The sequence below is a fragment of the Oncorhynchus keta genome, chromosome 34 (genome assembly GCF_023373465.1).
Source record: "Oncorhynchus keta strain PuntledgeMale-10-30-2019 chromosome 34, Oket_V2, whole genome shotgun sequence".
Lineage (NCBI taxonomy): Eukaryota > Metazoa > Chordata > Actinopteri > Salmoniformes > Salmonidae > Oncorhynchus > Oncorhynchus keta.
The window spans coordinates 39,552,988-39,574,972 of record NC_068454.1 but is presented as its reverse complement, the minus strand read 5'-3'; the positions used below and the strand labels follow the sequence as shown (position 1 = coordinate 39,574,972).

Here is a 21,985-nt window from a genome sequence, read left to right as displayed (position 1 = left end):
CCTGAAGTACACCTTAATCGTCCTCTTTACACGGCTCTCCTTCTCCGAGTCAGAATCGTCGCTGTCGTTGCTCTGATCGTCGTCGTCATCCTCCTCGTCTAGGTCGTCGGAGTCACTGCTGTTCACCCCGTCGCTGGAGATATCCGAGGAAGAACCTGATTCGCTGTCACTGTTGCTGGATGCGTCCACTGGTTTCTTGCTGAGTTTCTATAACAGAGAACAGTGGCGGAGTCATTCCGGCCTGTACGGTAACTGAATACCATTGCAAAACAGCACACATCTCAGGTGTCAATGTTTGTCTAGATCGCAGCCGCCCTTGCGGGACACTAACGTTGCCAGATATGTTGACACACAAACTAGTCCTTTTTGGACTTGTTTTTCCTGGGTAAGCCCTATTATTAGTTGCCAGATCCTACTAACCTTCTCTTTAGTTTTCTTAACGCTCTTCTCCTTCACTTGGGTCCCATCCTGGTGGCTCTTGCGGCTTCTGACGCTTCCGTTGGTGGCTTTCGGTTTCTCCGTGTACCCCTGTGTTGAGAACGTAGTGGCGGTTGTGCTGAAGCTGCTCCCAGACACAGTGGAAATCCTGCTGCCATTCACAGCGCCATTCACTCCTTTGACCATGAGGAAACAGACACCACAACTATCAAATCAGGAACAACCACTTTTGTACAGTGATTATGAAAAGGAAAAAAGGTGGAAGACGGGCGAGTTCTCTAAAATGATGACTTATCAGAAATTGCCAAAGCACTTACTATTGGGAAAAATCTAATTACATTAGCAAAAGGATCTCCAGGTTAACATATTCACTGGTGAGACACCCGGCACCTGCTTACAAACTGATTTATGCATTAACATGGTCTTCTTATTGCCTCCAGGGTCAATTAAACATATTTGATATTGTACCTGTGCCCATAAGGACATCATTCTCTTTTATGCAGAAAAGTTCCTTGCTTCATTAAATTGTTTGCAGAGTAGGGAAAACATCTGGCAAGAGAGAAAGTGTGTGTGTGTGTGTGTGTGTGTGTGTGTGTGTGTGTGTGTGTGTGTGTGTGTGTGTGTGTGTGTGTGTGTGTGTGTGTGTGTGTGTGTCTGCCTACCTTTGGCTGTGGCTCGTCCGTTCTTGCTGGGGATGCGGGCCTGGAAGGGGCTGAGGTCGTTGCTCTGCTGGAGTTGGGGTAGGAACATGGGCGGCAGCCCCAGGAGATGGGGAAAGAAGGCTGCAGCTCCCCGCCCCTGAGCCTCAGCTGCCCGCCACCATTCTTGGGTGTGGAGGGAGAGGAGAGAGAATGCATGAGAACCCATGCCAGGCTGATTTCACTGTTATTCGAGTCGTGTTTAATGCATCTCGGTGATGACACACTGTTTCAGACAGCCAGGGTTTACGGCTGTTCAACCTTTCCGTTTCTCTTTGAACAGGTCTCAGCAGATGACCAGTGCATTCCACAGACTCACTGATTTCAGCCCATTTAATTGTAAACATGTTGAGAATTGTAAATCCCAGAGGATAGACGTAGCTCCACATTTGAGCCTCATACATGCTGGATATTTCACAGCTGCAAAAACAGTCTCGCGGGGAGACTTTCTCTTTCCCTTTAAAATGGCAAAAGAAATTCAAAATGGAGCCCTTCATGCTTGATGAAGTTGAAAACGAGTTACTCCTGATTAATTTGTGATTCCAGACTTATACAAAAAAAAATAATAATAATTTCACAAGCTCTGGAAACTGTATACAGTTCCTGGTTGCTAACCAACACCATTTTCCTCTGAATGTGACAGAAAAAAAATTATGTAACAAAACATTTAGCTTGAAAAGTGTGATAGGTCCAATGTTATTCTCAGAGGTCAAGGTGGTGGTGTGAACCATCCCAATCTATAAAAGTCATGTCCTGAATGCTGCCTATTGAACTGATGGACGATACCATAAAGGTGATGCATGCTAGCTGGGCTCTCTCCATGGGAGTTGGCTGGGGCTAATAAGCACACATTCTGGGAACTCTCAGAAGGCGGAATGAACTAATCAAATGACTGTGTCCCAAACGGACACCGATATTCCCTTAATTGTGCACTACTTTTGACCAAAGCCCTATGGACACCGAGAAAAAGTAGTACATTATAGTCTGCTCCAAAGTAGCACACTATATAGGGAATAGGGTGCACTGTCTGTTATTCACTGTCAGATACTGATACATTTCTAGTTTGTACTTTTCATTATTAGACATAAACTAATGATAGTGCATATATTTTAGAATGGATTCTAGTCAAGGCCCTCCTACCTGGAAAAGCTGCCATACCTGGAAAGGCACCTAGCTGGGAGTGAGCAGCCAAGGCAGCAGACATCCCCAGGGAGCCCAGGCCTCCAAACTCTGAGCGCCCTGAGCTGGTAGTGTACAGACCAAATGCTGGGTGGTTGACGATGGGAAAGGCACTTGAGACCGTAGACATGTTGAAATGTTGATCGCCCGCCGCCCGGAACAAGTGTCCTGGAAAAGGGAGGAGGGATAACGGCATAATGAAGCATCTGTATGAATTTAGTTACATAAACTATGTAGCTAAAATACCACAGCTAAATAATTCATCCGTATGACTTAATGTTTAATATCGCAATAAAGTGTCCTTAAGGATCTGTTACAACATCCTCTGGATGGGAAGAGATCATGTTTTATGCATTATCAATAAAGACGCTGGTTAGTGGGTGTAAAAGGAAAAAGACTCCCACAGATTCTGCTTGATCTGTTCAAACATGCTTTTGCAAATATGAGACATGGTTGTGGGAGGCTGTTGGGATTGTATTCAGAGGGAGATCATCATGCATGTTTAAAGTGCCTGGTGCTGTTGCTCGTGTTTGAATACGATTATAAAATTGCAATATCAACAAAATGGCCTCTAACATGAACCTGAATTTGGTTAGGTGGGGGGGGATACAAGATATTTACAAGGATGTTCATTTCATGTTTTGCTTTTTTCCTGTATGTTGGAATTTGTGCAGGACATTTGAACAGCTGATAATGCAATCCCAAGATTCCTCCTGGTTCAGATCACTCCTGGTTCACCACTACTCTCTTAAGGCTGACAAAAGAGAAATATTGTAGGCAATGTTCCCTCTAATTTTTGGGGGCACTGAACAAATTTTAGGTCTTGTGAGCGGAAACCTGAACATTATGTGAATTTTGTGCAACTTCAGGGACACGTTTACAGTAAACACTGAGGCTGTACTCTTATAGGTTTTAGACAGTAGCCAAGTGGCTATTTGATCATAATGTAGGCCTACCACCAAAACCAGTAGAGCAAATCCCATAACATAACAGCCTACAGTAGCCTATGTGTGGTGTTCAATACAGGCCTAGACTGCATGAGACTTTTAAAATCATTTTTACATTATGAAGGGCTTGACATTAATGAATGACTTGGTACTTGGTCTGTAACACCATGGGCTAGTTTACTGTAAATAACATTGTATTGTATGATGCAAGAAAGCACTTTACAAAATAAAATGCATTATTATTAGTACCATACAGAGAATTAGACCATGTAGGCTACCGCTCTGCGTACTGGCTTATTTGTCAAAATACTCCAGCCACCCTAGTCATAGACTGTTCTCTCTGCTACCTCATGGCAAGTGGTACCGGAGCGCTAAGTCTAGGTCCAAGAGGCTTCTAAACAGCTTCTACTCTCAAGCCAAAAGACTCCTGAACATCTAATCAAATGGCTACCTGGACTATTTGCATTGCCCCCCGTTTACGCTATGCATAGTCACTTTACCTCTACCTACATGTACATATTACCTCAATTACCTTCACTAACCGTGCCCCCGCACCGGTACCCCCTGTAAAAAGCCTCGATATTGTTATTTTACTGCTGCTCTTTAATTATTTGTTACTTTAATTTAAGCATTTTACTGTAATGTCTACCTACACCTGTTGTATTCGTGCATGTGACAAATATTTTGTTTTTAATTTGATTTATTTGCATATTCAAGCCGCTCTCAAAATACAACACTGCCCCTTTAATTAAGACAATTAGCTGACTGGCATTTCAAAGACAGCTCTTGTCAGAAGCAGTAACTCCCCATTGCTGAACTATACTTATCTATAACTGGGCTAATAACTCGCTAACTGCGCACTGAGCTGAACTGATCTGAAAAGCGGATTCACTCGAGGCTGATTGAATGACCGCTCCAATAGAATTCTACTCCGTTGCACTCTGGCTACAACAAAATCACAGACTCAATCTTACAAAGTTAGATCGGTTTTGTTGCATTGAAAAGGGGCTGATATAATGTTGATTTAAAAACTAATGGGACGAATTCGGTGAAGTACAATCTCGTGTATCTGCGCAGCTTGGAATTTATTCTGCGCCACAGTCCTGGAGGAAGTGTGCGGTTTAGAAGGAATTTTATTTTTATTTAACTAGGCAAGTAAGTTAAGAACATATTCTTATTTACAATGACGGCCTACCCCGGCCAAACCCAGGTGACGCTGGGCCAATTGTGCGCGGCCCTATGGGACTCCCAATCACGGCCGGATGTGATACAAGCCTGGATTCGAACCAGGGAGGGCCGTGTCCGAATACCATGCTAGCGTATTAAATTGTATGCCAACAAATTGTTTTATAGTATGAATGATTTTCTTGTTATTTTTATGAATTGTTATTTTCGTATCAAATCGACAATTGGCAACCCATCCCTTATGGGATTAAATGACACAAACAAACTTTACAATAATTCACTGTGGTAATTCCATGATAATTCTTCCGGTGTTCTCTGCACTGCGCATCGCATAAAGGGTGAAAAAAATATTCAAGCTAAAAAATACATAATAGTAAATAATAAGGTTACCCAAACAGTAATTATATCCCTAGGATGTGAAATAACAAAAATAGTACTCAATACATCATCTGAATTGGTGTCGAATTCCCCATTCGTTCGTTCGTTCTGGTACATCGAGTCAATTTGATTATCAGCTGTTGTCAAACACGTAAGTTTGAAAAGACAAATGAATTATTGTAGCTCAAATGCTGAAATGAGTATGCAGTTTAAGTATGTAGTACACTAGTATGGGTATATAGACACAACCATTGTTTCTCTCTGATCACTACTTCCCAGGGCTCCTGGGAAATCAGTGGCAATTGTTACTGAGTGGATAATCTTGGTTAACCCAGAACTAAAACCTTGTGTAATTTCGTCAGTCGGTCAATTTGGTTTGGGGGTGAGATCTGTTTGGCGAAGGCGTCAACCCTCGCCAAAGCAATCTTATAGCTTGGAGGTAGAAGCTGTTCAGGGTCCTGTTGGTTCCAGACTGTGGTGCATCAATACTGCTTGCCGTGCGGTAGCCGAGAGAAGTTTGTGACTTCGGTGGCTGGAGTCAATTTGTAGGGCCTTCCTGACGCCCCAGGTATAGAGGTCCTGGATGGTCCTGGATGGCAGGGAGCTCGGCCCCAGTGATTTACTCGGCCGTACACACTACCCTCTGTAATTTCTTGCGGTCGGACGCCAAACAGTTCCCATACCAAGCGGTGATGCAGCCAGTCAAGATGCTTTCAATGGTGCAGCTGTAGGACTTTGAGGATCTGAGTGGCCAAATATTATCAGCCTCGAGGGGAAACAGGCATTATTGTTCCTTCTTCACGACTGTGTTGATGTGTGTGGACCATGATTGTTCCTTAGTGATGTGGACACCGAGGAACTTGAATCCCTCGACTAGTTCCACAACAGCCCGGTCGATGAGGATAGGGATGTGCTCGGCACTCAGTTTCCTGTCGTCCACGATCAGCTCCTTTGTCTTGCTGATGTTGAGGGAGAGGTTGTTGTCCTGGCAACACACTGCCAGGTCTCTGACCTCTCTGTAGGCTGTTTCATCACCTCAGTGATCAGGCCTACCACCGTTGTGTCGTCTGCAAACTTAATCATGGTGTTGGAGTCGTGCATGGCCACTCCGTCATGGGTGAACAGGGAGTACAGGAGGAGACTAAGCACGCACCCCCGAGGGGCCCCCATGTTGAGGGTCAGCGTGGAGGATGTGAAGTCCAGGATCCTGTTGTAGAAAGAGGTGTATAATCACGGGTTCCTTAGCTTAGTGATGAGCTTGGAGGGCACAATGGTGTTGAATGCTGAGCTGTTGTCAATGAACAGCATTCTCACATAGGTGTTCCTTTTGTCCTGGTGGGAAAGGGCAGTGTGGAGTGCAATAGAGATTGTGTCATCTGTGGATCTGTCAGGGCGGTATGCAAATTGGAGTGGGCCCAGAGTATCTAGGATGATGATGTGACCAGCCTTTCAAAGCATTTCACGGCTACAGATGCGAGTGCTATGGGGCGACAGACATTTATTTAAACAGGTTACATTGGCGTTCTTGGGCACAGTGCTATGGTGTTCTGCTTGAAACATGTACTGTAGGTATTACAGACTGGGTCAAAATGTGAAAACACTTGCCAGCTCATGCTCTGAGTAAGCATCCTGTTAATCCATCTGGCCCTGCGGCCTTGTGAATGTTAAAGGTCTTACTCACATCAGCTACAGAGAGAGCGATCTCACAGTAGTCTGGAACAGCTAGTGCACTCATGCATAGTTCAGTGTTGCTATCCTCATCTGTGGAAGCGAAGCAGTTTAAGTAACACCTTCACCCAATCCTGATAAGTCCAACTAACCAGTGACAAAAACCCAAGTCCCGGAACTAATATTGCTCGTTATCTCATGCATCCTATAGCATACCGACATATCTACAGTACTAGTTATATTTAGGTAGTCTGTCCACAAGAGATTGAGTGGACTGGCCTAGGTAAATAAAACAATTTAATTATTTAAATATTCCCAACAGTCTATGTCCGTGTTGGCAAGACAAGCCCTGCATGTTGTCCTCTCTCACAGTCAGACTAGAGTACTGAAGGACCATATTTAAATGGAAACTCAATTAGCAGCATAGACGTGCACAGAAGCTTGCACCTGCTGTTCTAACAGGCCATGTGCCAGCCAGGTGATTGGCATAATTCAAAAAGATGACTGAACACATTTCCTCATAAAATTACTAAATCCCCCAAATAAATGAAACTTGTCAACTTTCATTCTACAATCTAATTTCAAGTCAATTTATAATATGTTTACAAGGAACATTTATGGTCTGGGTTTGTGACTGGTCTATAAACCCACCCTGTGCACTAGCTCTTCCAAGCAGCTTGCTTACAATTTACAGCCTTCCCATTTGATTTCAGCCTTCCCATTTTCAATTTTAAAAAATAATAAAAATAATTTAAAAACACAAACCAAACACTTTTTATACAAGAATGCAAATAAAGTGTGTTATGCTGTAAATGGTAACTATAAAAGGATAATGTCAGGTCTAGATTATCTGCATGTAATTCCTATAATTCCCTGACATCTTGGCATTGTTAGAGAGAAACTGATGTAGGCCTAAATTATGTGGAGATAAGTTAGTTAGGCCTACACAAGTTTGCCATGAAAATAAAATATGGAGTTTCATGCTTGTCAGTTCAAATCAACCAACGTTTACTTTTTAATTGCATCTGTGACAGCAAAAGATCTATCAATTACTTATCTTATCATCCATTTCACTTCCATATAAAAATGAGCACTTTTCATTTCAGATTTCAATCAAGTCCTTTCGGTTGAACAATGTATGGGCTTAAAGAAAAATTTCCAATCCATAATCGATTCAAAGCACTGTGAAATTAACGTTTTTTCCCCCATTTCAACCTAAAAAGGTTAGTGATATCCAAAACCGATTGAGAATTAGTATCTGAAAATTGCCTTATAAAGTGCTTTCGCAAACATGAAAAGTACTGCGTGAGACAAGTATAATTTCATGAATTAATACCACAAGTAAAGCATGCAAGTGTAATTAAATCACTTAGGTAGAGCGTAACCAACACAGGAGATGTAATATCTTTACCTTTATCTTTGCTTTCCACCAGCGGGGATGAGAAATCTCTTAAAATAACCAAATGTGTTTTATTCTCATAACCGCTATGTGACTTCAGTGGTGCTGTGCTTTCTGCATTTAATTCCAGCTCTCTGTCCAAAATATCTTATCTGGAGAAATCTCTGAGTGTGTTTGGTTGGTGTGTAGGGGGATAAAAATGTATAATGTACGAGCAAAATGTCTAATGGCTTCTTTTTATTGTAACAGCATTAATTAATATTTTTTTGTATTTCTTATCATGAAAGAATAGGGAAAAAAACCACAAATCACAGTTGATAAATGTGCATGTTATTTTCTGGTCAGGGTAATCTGACAGTTTATGCATCACCGCTGCTCGCCACAATAGCGTCGGACACAATTATTATTCAGAGAAAACAGAGGATGTTTGAGGCAGCGGAGGCCACAGCACTCTATTTGGCTGACAGACCTGTCAAATCACAACGGGCTAAACTGGTGCTAAAGGTTGTCAAGAAACATCAGAGCGGGTGTGCGACGTCTTACACAGAGGACTTTTCATTGCTGGTGTCGATTAATGCTAAAGCTTTTTAATTTCTCCACAAACTGTCAGGAAATAAAGTGTGAGAAGACGGTGCTTTCTTCATCTTACTGAACCCTCATATTTATCACTCAAGAATGCTCTTTTCTTGTTTAATTTGCAGTTGGAGAATAATGAAATATGATGAGTTAGAGGTGAATATAGCCCATGTATTCGCATGTAACGTGATTGATCTGTGCATCAGTGTGTGTGTGTGTGTGTGTGTGTGTGTGTGTGTGTGTGTGTGTGTGTGTGTGTGTGTTGTGTGTGTGTGTGTGTGTTTACGTACCACAGGTGGTGAGAGGGGAGCCCAGAGCAGCGTGGCTGGGGGTGACGCTGCACTTGGAGGAGGGTGTCTTGGCCGAGGCAGGTGAGGAGCCGACGGAGGAGACCGCGGACGTAGTGATATGCAGGGAGGACGGGGCTGACGATGGGGAGGCCAGCCTCTCTCCAGACTCCATATCTGTCAAACACAATCCAATCAACACACCTACAAAAGGCAGGGGAAGAAAAGAGGTGGAAAAAACCCAACCCCTCCCCCACCCCACTGAGCCTCACCCCCTCTCACATGTTAATTACCCCCTCAACAATATCTCCAGTTAGTTAAGGCCACTGGCCAGAGAATCTCACAGAGAGCTTTCACAGAGGCAACAGGGAAAGTAAGGAGAGGTATTTGATCACATATTATGGACACACACACACACACAGAGACAGACAAAAGACCCTCTTGGGTATACAGGAGTGTTTTATATAAGATGTAAAACTGGTGCCACTCAAGACTTGCGTTGCTAATGAGAATATTAGCGCTTTAACGTGGACAGTTTTCACAGGAATCATTGAAATCATTCCCAGCTTACAATGCAGCAGATGTTCCTCTTAAATGTACAGTTAAAACACTAATGGTGACTCGATTGGTAGATTTGCAGAGAGCTATCACTAAGCCATCTCTCTGTTGACACAGACCACAGTAGCTCTGCCCATCATCCAAATGAAGACACAGACAGGCTGATTGTTTAGTATTCTCGTGATTTCATCACCCCCTAAATCTCCCAGCTTTTCCATGATTTATGCCACTTCCCTTTGTTGTGTTTCACAAAAGACCACATCCGAAAAGCCCCTTTAACAAGTGTTTAACAGCCCTGGCATCTTTGTTATTGTATCATTAGACATAAACTATTTCTAAATCTCCCCGGTGACTGTCCTCTGCAGCGGAGGCAGCTAGGCCTGCTGGTGATTACATCTGGGAGACAAAGCTATCCGCTGAATATTAAGTAACGTCCCTCCTCGCCCACCGACAACACTTACGAGACGACGCAAATGACATGAAAGCTGCAGCCGTGCGCCACTGAAAGGCCATGCTGCAGTGTGTGTGTGTGTATAGGTGTCCATAGTTGAATCAAAACCCTTCTAATTTATACTTAATAATTACAACAGTACTCTTTAACAAGCTATCATCATAAAGAAACAATCTAGCCTATTCTTTACGGGAGGATCATTTATTCTCAATTGCATGAAGATTGAACGAACCAACAAATATAGCCTAGATTTAATATATGGTAGGCTAAATAACCCAAATCAAATATGAAATGATCCTACATTAGATACTAAGATTAGATTTAAATGGAAGTCCAGTCTGACTCACATGTCACACACACACACACACACACTTTAATCTTTCCTTGATGTCTGCCCACTTCTCTATTCTATTGTGAAATGTTGCAGAAATGATTTCCTCTTGGGCAATTCATTTCTGCTGCACAAGACAACGGACGTGTCTCTCTGGGGCGCCTCTCCGTCTATAACAGAAAAACTGTCTACAGAAATATTCAGAAAAATGTTCCCTTTAAAACAATCCCTCAAACCCCATTACTCACTAAACGTACATTTGAGGAAATTGAAAACGAAACATGAATGAGACGATGGCAAAGACGATAATTACACAAATTAAAAATCAAGCATTTTCTAGACTTAAGAGGCCAATCCTGCCTTAATGATCAGAACTTAGCAATGGGTTCAGCTTGATTTTATAGGTTATTAACGTGCATGGCACAGTGGCGCTGATATTCCAGGTGCTATAGAACCCATAGCACCTGGAATATAACACCTGGGAAATTAATTTGACTTTGGAGTGTGCATGTGCAACTCATCTTGAGCCCCTGACGGCATGCCAAACGTAGCAGCACACATAATGCACGCATTCCTAACAGCAGGCTGCAGATCCCATAGAAGCCATGCTAATGTACAAGAGAGGATTTAGAGGAGAAATGGATCTGCCTAAAATCAGTCACGTTCTGCAGATATCACCCTTCCCACAATGCAGCTGCCTGCCTGCCTGGAGTGCAGGTCATGCCGCAAACAAGATATGCCCCTTCCTTCAGACAATTTGATGTGCTTATAAAAGAGACCCATCTTTTTCTTAATGAAAACCCCACACACCTCCAAATGCCACTGACCACTGAAATGCCATGAGCTCATTAGGCCTGTTGGTTGCGGTGGAAAATGCCATGTATGTGCTCCCTGCAACTGTGTGTGTGTGTGTGTGTGTGTGTGTGTGTGTGTGTGTGTGTGTGTGTGTGTGTGTGTGTGTGTGTGTGTGTGTGTGTGTGTGTGTGTGTGTGTGTGTGTGTGTGTGTGTGTGTGTGTGTGTGTGTGTGTGTGTGTGTGTGAACCTTGCCCTCCTGTAGCCAGGTTGGTCGGTGTGTGTGTGTGTCATCCGTCTTATTATCCGCAAACCCAGCATAACAGATGGCTGATGCTAAACAGTGATAATCCCACAACAGAGTCATCAGCATGGATCAGCAGTATTCAGGCTGCCGACGGACAAGATGTCTTCTCCAGCTAATGGAAGGTGCAGGGCTGCTAGAGATCTAGAGTATAATACAGAATGCCTTGACCCCATTCAAAGTCTGCTAGGGAGCTGCAGCATGCTACCGCACTATACTACTAGCCTCTTGCCATGCACTCTGCGTGCGTCTCAAGTGGCACCCTATTCCCTGTGTAGGGCACTACTTCTGACCAGGGCCCTGGTCAAGGGTAGTGCACTATAGTCGGGAACAGGGTGCCATTTGGGACGAACATGCCTGTTCCACTAGTTACAGCCCTGCTGTATGTCACACCTCTGTCACTTCACACTAGGGATTCATATTTTCCCAAAAATCGACCAAATTTCAATAAAGGGAATCATTCATGTTTATTCAGAGTTCCGGGAAATAAATCCATTTAAAGCTTTAAAACCCAAGATATGTTTACTCAGGGTTCTTCCAAAATGAGATTGTTGCTGTTCCACATTACAGTGTGGCTGCACCCCCATATAAAGCTTCCACAGCAAGTCATACTGATATTTAGTAATGACAGTAAACTTTGATCGCCAATGACATGGTTGTGAATTGCGAAACAGGCCGTTTATAAAGTCAAAGCGGTATGTACCTCAATTCATTCAGTGCATTTCAGCAGAATGCCTAGGCTATCTGGAAACAGAACGCTCTCAGGATGCACCCCAAATAGGCCATAGCATTTTCGAATCATACAACTCTAAAGGTAGTCAAACAAAAAACAAGTGACCAAAGTTGCTAAGCTCGCTAGATAACCTCCAATGAATGACAGAATATCTCCTATTTGGCAAACTCGAGATGATTATACAGATAGCAGATCAGCTCATGAATAACGGGGGAGATGGAGAGGAAATTGTTTAAATATCAAGATATCTTAACGGGGACGAACTCTGTTAAAATAAATAACCATATCTACTCTCATACCGTTTGTTGATCACACATTCTCTACTGACGCTCCCATATGGGCAGCAGTAGGACACAGGGCAGAGAATGTTAAGAGCGGTATTTTGACCTGCATAGGCATGTGCTTTGATAATCCAACCTATGGATTACAGAATAAAGTTAGGATTCTTCTTGCGAGACAAGTCTGGATTTTGGGTTTCAGTGGGATTGGTACGATAGGCTATTTTCCTACGCTCTATATATGGCTTTATAAGGCCACCATGTGAGTGAGTCAATAGGTAAATAATGTAATAATGTAGCCTAAATGTTCCTGATCAGTGATTGATGAGCAAACGCATAAATGGGATATCACTTCCACTTGTCCAGCCAGAGATGAATTAACCATTCAGAGAGATTCTGTGAAACAAAAATCACAGATTTTTGGTTGGGAGTGTGACATGCTGCTAATGATCGTCTTTATTCTAGTTTGCCCATATATTAGCTGATCAGAACATTTTTATACACTACCTGAGTGAAGAGAAAAATACAGTTGTATAAAAACGTTCTGATCAGCTAATATATGAGCAAACTAGAATAAAGACTATCATTAGCGCACACCTTAATTTACCTAACAATTTCCCCAGCCTAACTGTTACCAAATATCAAAAAACAGATTCAGTGAAAACAAAGAGCCGACTTTGATTGATTTACCTAGAGTCCCCCCCCATGCTGGTCATGAGGGTGACCACACACACACACACACACACACACACACACACACACACACACACACACACACACACACACACACACACACACACACACACACACACACACACACACACACACACACACACACGACTATTACTTTAAATTGAACAAAAAATATAAAAGGCAACATGCAAAGTGTTGGTCCTATGTTTCATGAGTTGAAATAAAAAACTTTCCATAAACACAAGTTTATTTCTCTCCAATTTTGTGCACAAATTTGATAACATTACAGTTAGTGAGCATTACAGGTGTGGCATATCAAGATGATTAAATAGCATGATCATTACACAGGTGCGCCTTGTGCTGGGGACAATAAAAAGCCACTAAAATTAGCAGTTGTCACACAACAGAATGTCACAGATGTTTCAAGTTAAGACAGCGTGCAATTGGCATGATGACTACAGGAATGTCCACCAGATTTGTTGCCATATAATAGAATGTTAATTTCTCTACCATAAGCGGCCTCCAACGTCGCTTTAACCTTTTTGGGATAGGGGGCAGCATTTTCACTTTTTGATGAATAGCGTGCCCAGAGTGAACTGCCTCCTACTCTGTCCCAGATGCTAATATATGCATATTATTATTAGTATTCGATAGATAACACTCAAGTTTCTACAGCTGTTTGAATGATGTCTGTGAGTATAACAGAACTCATATGGCAGGCGAAAACCTGAGAAAAATCCAACCAAGAAGTGGGACATCTGCGGTTTATAGTTTTTCAAAGCTTGGCTAACCGAATTCACAGTGGGATATGGATAAAGTTGCACTTCCTACGGCTTCCACTAGATGTCACCCGTCTTTAGAAACTTGAATGAGGATTCTACTATAAGAGGGGCTCATGAGACCTGTTTGAGTCAGTGGTCTGGCGAGTGTCTCAGACTCGTGACGCGCGCTCCTGACAGAGTTACCTCTCGTTTCAGTGCTTTTCTTCAGACATAGGAATTCTCCGGTTGGAACATTATTGATGTTTTATGTTAAAAACATCCTAATGATTGATTCTATACATCCTTTGACTTATTTCTACGACCTGTAACGGAACTTTTCGAGTTTTTGTCTGGACGAAGTACTTGCGCCTCATGAAGATGAATTAGTGGGCTGAAAACGCTAACAACAAGTGGCTATTTGGACATAAATGGACTTTATGAAACAAAGTCATTTATTTTCGAACTGGGAGTCCTGGGAGTGCCTTCTGATGAAGATCAAAGGTAAGTAAATATTTATGGTGTTATTTCTAACTTCTGTTAACTCTAAAATGGCGGATATTTCTCTGGCTGGATTGGGCTCTGAGCGCCGTTCTCAGATGATGCTTTTACCGTAAAGTTTTTTTGAAAACTGACACAGCGGTTGCATTAAAGGAGAAGTCTGTCTTAAATTTTGTGAATAACAGTTGTATCTTTTATCAATGTTAGAATCGAAACATTACTGCACGTAAGGCGCCAATGTAAACAGATTTTTGGATATAAATATGCACATTATTGAACAAAACATACATGTATTGTGTAACATGATGTCCTATGAGTGTCATCTGATGAAGATCATCAAGGGTTAGTGATTAATTTCATCTATATTTCTGGCTTTTTGTGACTGGCTGTGGTGGTTTTTTTACTTGGCTATGACCAAACAATCATATGTTGTGCTTTCGCTGTAAAGCATTTATATATATATATTTTTTTTTTTATTATTATTATTTTTTTTTTAAATAAAATCGGCCACGATGGGTAGATTAACAAGATGTTTATCTTTCATTTGCTGTATTGGACTTGTTAATGTGTAAAAAATATTTTAGGATTTTGCACACTGCCTTTTCAGCGGAATGTTGTCGAGGGGTTCCGCTAGCGGAACGCCTGCGCTAGAAAGGTTAAAGAATATGGCAGTACGACCAACCGGCCACACAACCAAAGACCACGTGAAACCACGCCAGCCCAGGACCTCCACATCCGGTTTCTTCACCTGCGGGATCATCTGAGACCAGCCACACGGACAGCTGATAAAACTGAGGAGTATTTCTGTCTGTAATAAAGGCCTTTTTTGGGGGGGAAACTCATTCTGATTGGTTAGGCCTGGCTCCCCATTGGATGGACCTGGCTCCCACCCATGGCTTTGCCCATGCCCAGTTGTGTCAAATCCATAGATTAGGGCCCAATTCATTTATTTCAATTGACTGATTTCCTTATATGAACTGTAACTTAGTAAAATCGTTAAAATTGTTGCATGTTGCGTTTATATTTTTGTTCAGTGTCGTGTAACTGTTGCATATTACTTTGGGAGTTTTGGTATAAGCAAGAATTTGATACATGCCTTCAAGTGCATTAGCCTTCTTCATTCCAATATTTTCATCATCAGTTGATCATAACTAAGGTGAGTGTTCCTCTCTCTGTGCTTTTTCTAGGCCCAGTGGCTGTTTCCTCATCTCTTCTCTCCACTGCCGCCCACCTCCACTGTGTTGTTCTCAACTTCAGTTTAAATCAATTTTGCCTTACTGTTTTGTAGAAATCTGACTTTTCTTTTGTGTGTGTGTGTTCGGGCTCATTTAATTTCTGTGATGTCATACCAGGCCTGGGCTCTGGCTTTCAGCTCACCGGGCTTGGATCGGACCTGGATATAATTTTCAGTTCTGAGGAGAACTCAACCGTATTTCAGGTCTCATGTGCAGTCTGGCAGTGTCAATTATGCATGCGCTTGGACTTTATGACGACTTTGTGTGAAGTAAGCAAAAGGCTTCCATGCGACAACCTGTTTGGATAACGTGCCATACATTTTGCTTGCCAATCTGCTGCTCCATATGTTGTGTTTTTCGTGGAATTTCAATAGTGTAACATTGGTGGGGAAAATGTTGTAATTTCCCAGGTCTTGTAATTACATTTTTTTTAAGGAAATGTGAAGAGTGATCCTGGGATCCCGGCTACCAATGTTTATCCCTACTTTACACATAAATAAATAAGTGACAGAAAAAATAAGTAAATGGAGAAATAAGCCTGACACTCTAGTTCACGTGATAACCGTGGTCCGTGGATACACTGCATTCATTCTCTATGACCTTAAATGGTGTAATGATTAGCTGTAGCCCCCAACATTGACTGGGGACAAAAACAATCTCTTGAAGCGTGAGCAGTGTCTTAACCTGGCGCTCTGCATGGTTGCCTGGTGACACTGGTAGATTCTTTTTACCGACACAAAAATCACCAGTGTCCACTGAACACAATTAACGAGGCTTCTGCTACACTGGACAAATAGCTGGGCCACTGTTGAGACTGCGTGATTTGTGGCACAGTGGGATCGATGGATGGAAGGGGTTGTTAAAAAGGCAGAAGAGGATAATCCGACCTGAACAGCACATCACAGAGACAGAAAAATAATAATAATAATAATAATAATAATAATAATAATTCACCCCCACCTCACTCCCAATCCCCTTCCGAGTTCACCAAGCAGAAGTGAATTATCTGTGGGTCTTATTTTGTATATACTTCTGTGCGTCTGCCTGCGAGGATAGTGGCTCACTGTGGTGGCTGGTTGATACAGAGGAGATTGGTCGGGAAATTGGAAAGTGGCTCAGGTCAGCATGGCTGGATGCATCTGTAGTTCACTGGTAACATTCGTAGTTCAGATGAAATGCCAGGACGGCTCCACTGAGCATCAAACAGCACGGCAGAGAGACATACAGACCTCAATTCTGCCTGCGTTTGTTGGTCAATCCTTTCCGGCCTTGACGTCCACTACCTCCCTCCCTAGACAGTGATGAAGGGCTCAGTCTGCCCCGGCCACGGCTTTCTAATGTAGGAAACTTTCGATTGGGACACATCTGACAGAGTGCTGGAGAGACACAGTGTGCTATGATGAAAAGAATGAGCCCCCCCCTCCCTCTCTCTCTCTGTCTCACACTCCCCCAAACTCTAATAACTAACGCCTCCAATCATGATCAAACAGGCCTCTTCGTATTTTGGTGAGGGAGGTCATAGACTGACAGAGTTGCCGTGAGAGGATGTGACCTGGTAAAGCAGAAAAATAATAGAAACACACCGCACATGTTGTACAGGGAACGTCTCAATGTTTTAGCACAAGGGAGTCAAATCTGGTTTAACCATTCATCTCTGGCTGTGTGTTTGTAATAAGCCCCTAGTTTGTACCACGTGCTGCCAGACAAATGAAACCATGTGCTCCTTGGGTTTTGTTCAAAGATAAAAGCTATTTTTTGTTGCTGTATTTTATTAGGAACCCCATTAGCTACAGCCAAAGCTGCAGGTACTCTTCCTGGGGTCCACATGCGGTTTGTAATGGACAGGGAAGTTGCATTACAGTACTATTTATAAGAAAAGTCCAAATGTTAATTCCCTAAAACGAATGAAAGTGTTAGCCAAATGCAGTAAGCTAGTTTAGTGCACATAGCCTATACACTATATTGACACACATTTTTTTACTATAGGACTTCAAGCCCTACTCAGAAGGAAAAAGAACTACAACCCCGTACGACAAAACTCCCATTTGTTTCACGTTCGTTCAAAATGGACAGCATCTCTCAGCCTTTCAGACCACTTTGGCATTGCCACGGTGGGTGACACATTACACCGCTCTATCCCCGAGCCCTGCTGCCCTGATACAACAAAACACCTCCTCCTCAGAACTGGCTGGCTGTCTGTCTGTCACAGCTAGGCCACATAACATTTAGTCCTTTACAGCCCAAGCTGTAATCACATTTTTGACCTAGTATGCAAGGGCACGTATCATCTCAATCCACACGGCAGATCCATCTGTGTTCATAACACCGGGAAAATAATATATATATTTTTTCCCCCTTTCTTAAGAACGACCCACAAAACACAAAAGGCATGGCGTTTGGTCTTCATCATTCCTCCGGGAGCATACATCTTTTAGGAGAGGAGACCTTCACGCCAAAAAGTAATTCTGTTCGTGTCGACTGCCGAAAACGCATATCGAATGCTTACCGTGAACAAAGACGGAGGGGGGAGGGGGTAGTTTGGGAGGCAAATGAACTCTGATGAATGATGTGGAAGTTCAGTGTGACAAATGTTGGAAGAAATGCATTTGTCCTTCGCGGCGGCGTTAGCGAGCTAGTGCGGGTTCTGAGCGCGACAGAGCTAGTGGAGGCAGATCATTTCCATTTGGAGTGATCCAGGGGCGGAACGTAGGGAACGCGGGGGCCTGCAAACAGGAATCCCACATGTTCCATACAAACTGGTATCCATCACACAACACATTCCTGGGCCTGCAGCCTTTCCTGGCCACGTCAACACCAGACATTAGCCATAAAATATGGAACCCTGCACATTTTAATTATAGAGGGGGAAGAAGAGAGAGGAGAGAGAAGTAGAAGAAGAGAGAAGGGGAGAGAGAGAGAAAGGCAGGGTACTTCATTAATCCGTCAATCCGTTGCTAGCCTTTGATGGAGGCTGACACGAGACTAAGTAATAAGTATGTTGGTACCTACAAAACCACTTAGGAAGGGGCCCCATTTCAACAGCACCAATAGCCTAGGCGCTGGCACCAAAGTCAAACAAGACCGTACTAATCCCAATACTACAGCGTTTCTTTCAAAACGATTAACTCCGATGCCAAACCAAATGTTTGCAGTGTTATAGTGGATTTAGACAACGGCGCTGCTTCTTAAGCATACTCAAAATATCCCCCTGAATCTAACTTTAAGTAACCTTCAGGTTTTGCTTATACCAGGAGAATAATTCAATGTTACCTTCCAGAATGGTAACTCATTACAGCAGTTCCATATGAATTGTTAACTGGATATATTTAGAGGTCCATTAAAACAGAAACTGTTCATGGGAATGATTCCTCTTAATGTGCACGTTCCTCTTAATGTGCACTTCCCAAAAACATGGAGAGAAGGGTATGGCAACTGGCCAGCCAATGCTGGTTAGAGATAATCACAGTGTTATTACTGTACATAACATACATTCCCATCTCTCTCCTCTCGTTTACTCCTAAAACATTTGCGCAACTGTTTTCCTCCCGCAGGCTACATCACAACGATGATCTGTTGCTAATAAGGGAGAAGAGGAAATATGAGGGCCACGGTGCAATAGTGTTATTGTTCAATTTCTGTTGAATCAAAAAGTGGGAAATGGTGCTGATACATTCTGCGAAACGGATTCATCCTGTGAAACGGAGTCATCACTAACCGGCTACCACCCGGTTACTCAACCCTGCACCTTAGAGGCTGCTTCCCTATAATCATAGCATCACTGGCCACTTTAATAATGTTTACATACTGCTTTACTCGTCTCATATGTATATACTGCATTATATGCTACTGTATTTTAGCCAATGCTCGTTGCTCATCCTAATAATAGATTTCTTAATTCCATTATTTTACTTTTAGATGTGTGTATTGTTGTGTCTCGTTCGATATTACTGCACTGTTGGAGCTAGGAGCACAAGCATTTCGCTACACCCACAACAACAATCTGCTAAATATATGTATGTGACCAAAAGCATTGTATATTCCAGTACAGAATGTGTTTCAATACAATAACTGTATTTAATTCAAATCTAGTTAGAATACTTTGTGTAGCCTATCTACATATTCACAAAAAGAGAAAAAAAGAGGCGCAGGGAGTCACACACAGGGAGAAGGCAGAGGGAAGTGAGTGGAGTGAGTGAGTGAGTGAGTGAGTGAGTGAGTGAGTGAGTGAGTGAGTGAGTGAGTGAGTGAGTGAGTGAGTGAGTGAGTGAGTGAGTGAGTGAGTGAGTGAGTGAGTGAGTGAGTGAGTGAGTGAGAGAGAGAGAGAGAGAGAGAGAGAGAGAGAGAGAGACGACAAGGGAGGTAAAAACCACAGGAGAGAGAGAGGAAATAGGAGACAGCAGACCTCCATCAGTGGTCTCTGATTGGATGGAGCCTTTTCCAGTCATGATATACATAATGCCGATGACACGCATGTGAGAGGCAAGACAAAAAGCTAACTGCTACTGCTTTCAGCCTGGAAAAATGAGGACCTCTAAAAGTATCTGCATGCGCAGCCTAATGCTCCATTGTCACCCAAGATGCTACTCAAATCTATACAGGGCCTGAGGAAAATGCTTCAGGCTACAGCAAGGCCTCACACATTTTGTGACGTAAACATACCAGTAAACATATTTCTTGGGCTGCTTTTCCTAAAAATGGGAGATGCAAATCTAAATACTATTGACAATTTGTAATTCTCCCAAATGTGATTTTAAGGAACAAAAAGACAGACCCTAGGCCTATTTCTTTGTTTAATTTTTTTTTATAATAATCTGATTTTAGTGTGGACTATGAAGGTTCAAAACCAATATTTATTACATCAGCCCAAAATATGAAACATTCAAGTTATAAGAATGGCAATAAATAAAAATATACTACTAGCAATTACACAAAGAACACCTATTTACTTTGTTTGTGTGGCCTTCACAGTTTCCCTTGCTAAAATAATATTTATCGGTTCCAAACAAGTGTTAACGTGGGAGATACAAACGCAATGTGACACAGGAAAACCTCATTTGCATATAGCTTTAACTTGTAACTGAAATGATCCACACAAAGCAAAAGGCATTAACACATTTGGACCACAACTCACACTCAGAAATAAATTCAGCATTTAAAAACTCTGTAATATTATGGGAGAGGGTGTATTTGCATGTCAACAAGAGAGAGAGTTTGAATATAAATAGAATGCAATCACCTTACAGGAGAGGGGACGGCTACAAATTAAACATGAGCCTAGGCTGCCAGTGCAAAGGTTATCCATTCTGCACCACTGAATAAAACAACCCTGACCCATGGGCATTTCCCACTCTGCTCGTTCTACTGTAATATACAGGAAATACATCTTCATTGGCTGTCTCTCATTAGATAAACCAGACAGCCTTTTGATGAACTACTTCTTAACTAGGCCTAGTTGATGAAAACTTGGACCTACAGTGCATTTGGAAAATATTCAGAACCCTTCCTTTTTTCCACATTTTGTTACAGCCTTATTCTTAAATCGATTAAATAAAAACAAATGTATCATCAATCGACACAAAATACCCCATAACAAAGCAAAAACCAGGTTGACATTTTTGAAAATGTATAACATAAAATAAACAGAAATACTTTACTTACATAAGTATTCAGACTATGTGGATTGAGACTCAACATTAAGCTCAGGTGTATCTTGTTTCTATTGACCCATCCTTGAGATGTTTCTACAAAGTCCACCTGTAGTAAATTCAATTGATTGAACATGATTTGAAAAGGCACACACCCGTCTATATAAGGTCCCACAGTTGACAGTGCATGTCAGAGCAAAACCCAAGCCATGAGGTCGAAGGATTTGTCCACAGAGCTCCGAGACAGGATTGTGTCGAGGCACACATCTGTGGAAAGGTACCAAAAAATGTCTGCAGCACTGAAGGTCCCCAAGAATACAGTGGCCTCCATCATTCTTAAATGGATGAAGTTTGGAACCACCAAGACTCTTCCTTAAGCGGGCCGCCCGGCCAAACTGAGCAATCGGGGAAGAAGAATCTTGGTCAGGGAGGTGACCAAGAACCCGATGGGCACTCTGACAAAGCTCCAGAGTTCCTCTGTGGACATGGGAAAACCTTCCAGAAGGACAACCATTTCTGCAGCACTCCACCAATCAGGCCTTTGTGGTAGAGTGGCCAGACGGAAGCCACTCCTCAGTAAAAGGCACATTGGCAAATTCCAAGTGGGCTGTCAAAAAAAGCACCTAAAAGAAACAAGATTCTCTGGTCTGATGAAACCAAGATCTGAAGGAAAACTGGCAACACCCCTACGGTGAAGCATGGTGGAGGCAGCATCATACTGTGGGGATGTTTTTCAGCGGCAGGGACTGGAAGGCTAGTCAGGATCAAGAGAAAGATGAACGGAGCAAAGTCAAGGGAGATGAAAACCTGCTCCAGAGCGCTCAAGACCTCACACTGGGGTAAAGGTTCACCTTCCAACAGGACAACAACCCTAGGCACACAGCAAACAACGCAGGAGTGGCCTCGGGACAAGTCTCTGAATGTCCTCGAGTGGCCCAGCCAGAGCCCGG

General features: G+C 42.6%; 1 protein-coding gene across 12 annotated transcripts in view; it reads right to left on the bottom strand.

The window, feature by feature from the left end:
* Positions 1-21,985, bottom strand: part of LOC118367118 (bromodomain adjacent to zinc finger domain protein 2B-like) — a 96,643-nt gene that overhangs the window by 37,959 nt on the left and 36,699 nt on the right. For 10 of the 12 annotated variants that reach the window (XM_052493842.1, XM_052493844.1, XM_052493840.1 and 7 more), the window contains 5 exons: positions 8,759-8,932; positions 2,277-2,483; positions 1,101-1,262; positions 421-614; positions 13-207 (listed from right to left, as the gene is read on the bottom strand). In XM_052493842.1, the coding sequence (XP_052349802.1) occupies positions 13-207; positions 421-614; positions 1,101-1,262; positions 2,277-2,483; positions 8,759-8,930 (930 nt within the window). In that variant the 5' untranslated portion in view covers positions 8,931-8,932. The remainder of the gene's footprint in view (positions 1-12; positions 208-420; positions 615-1,100; positions 1,263-2,276; positions 2,484-8,758; positions 8,933-21,985) is intronic. The other 2 variants (XM_052493848.1, XM_052493853.1) reach the window with 1 other exon arrangement.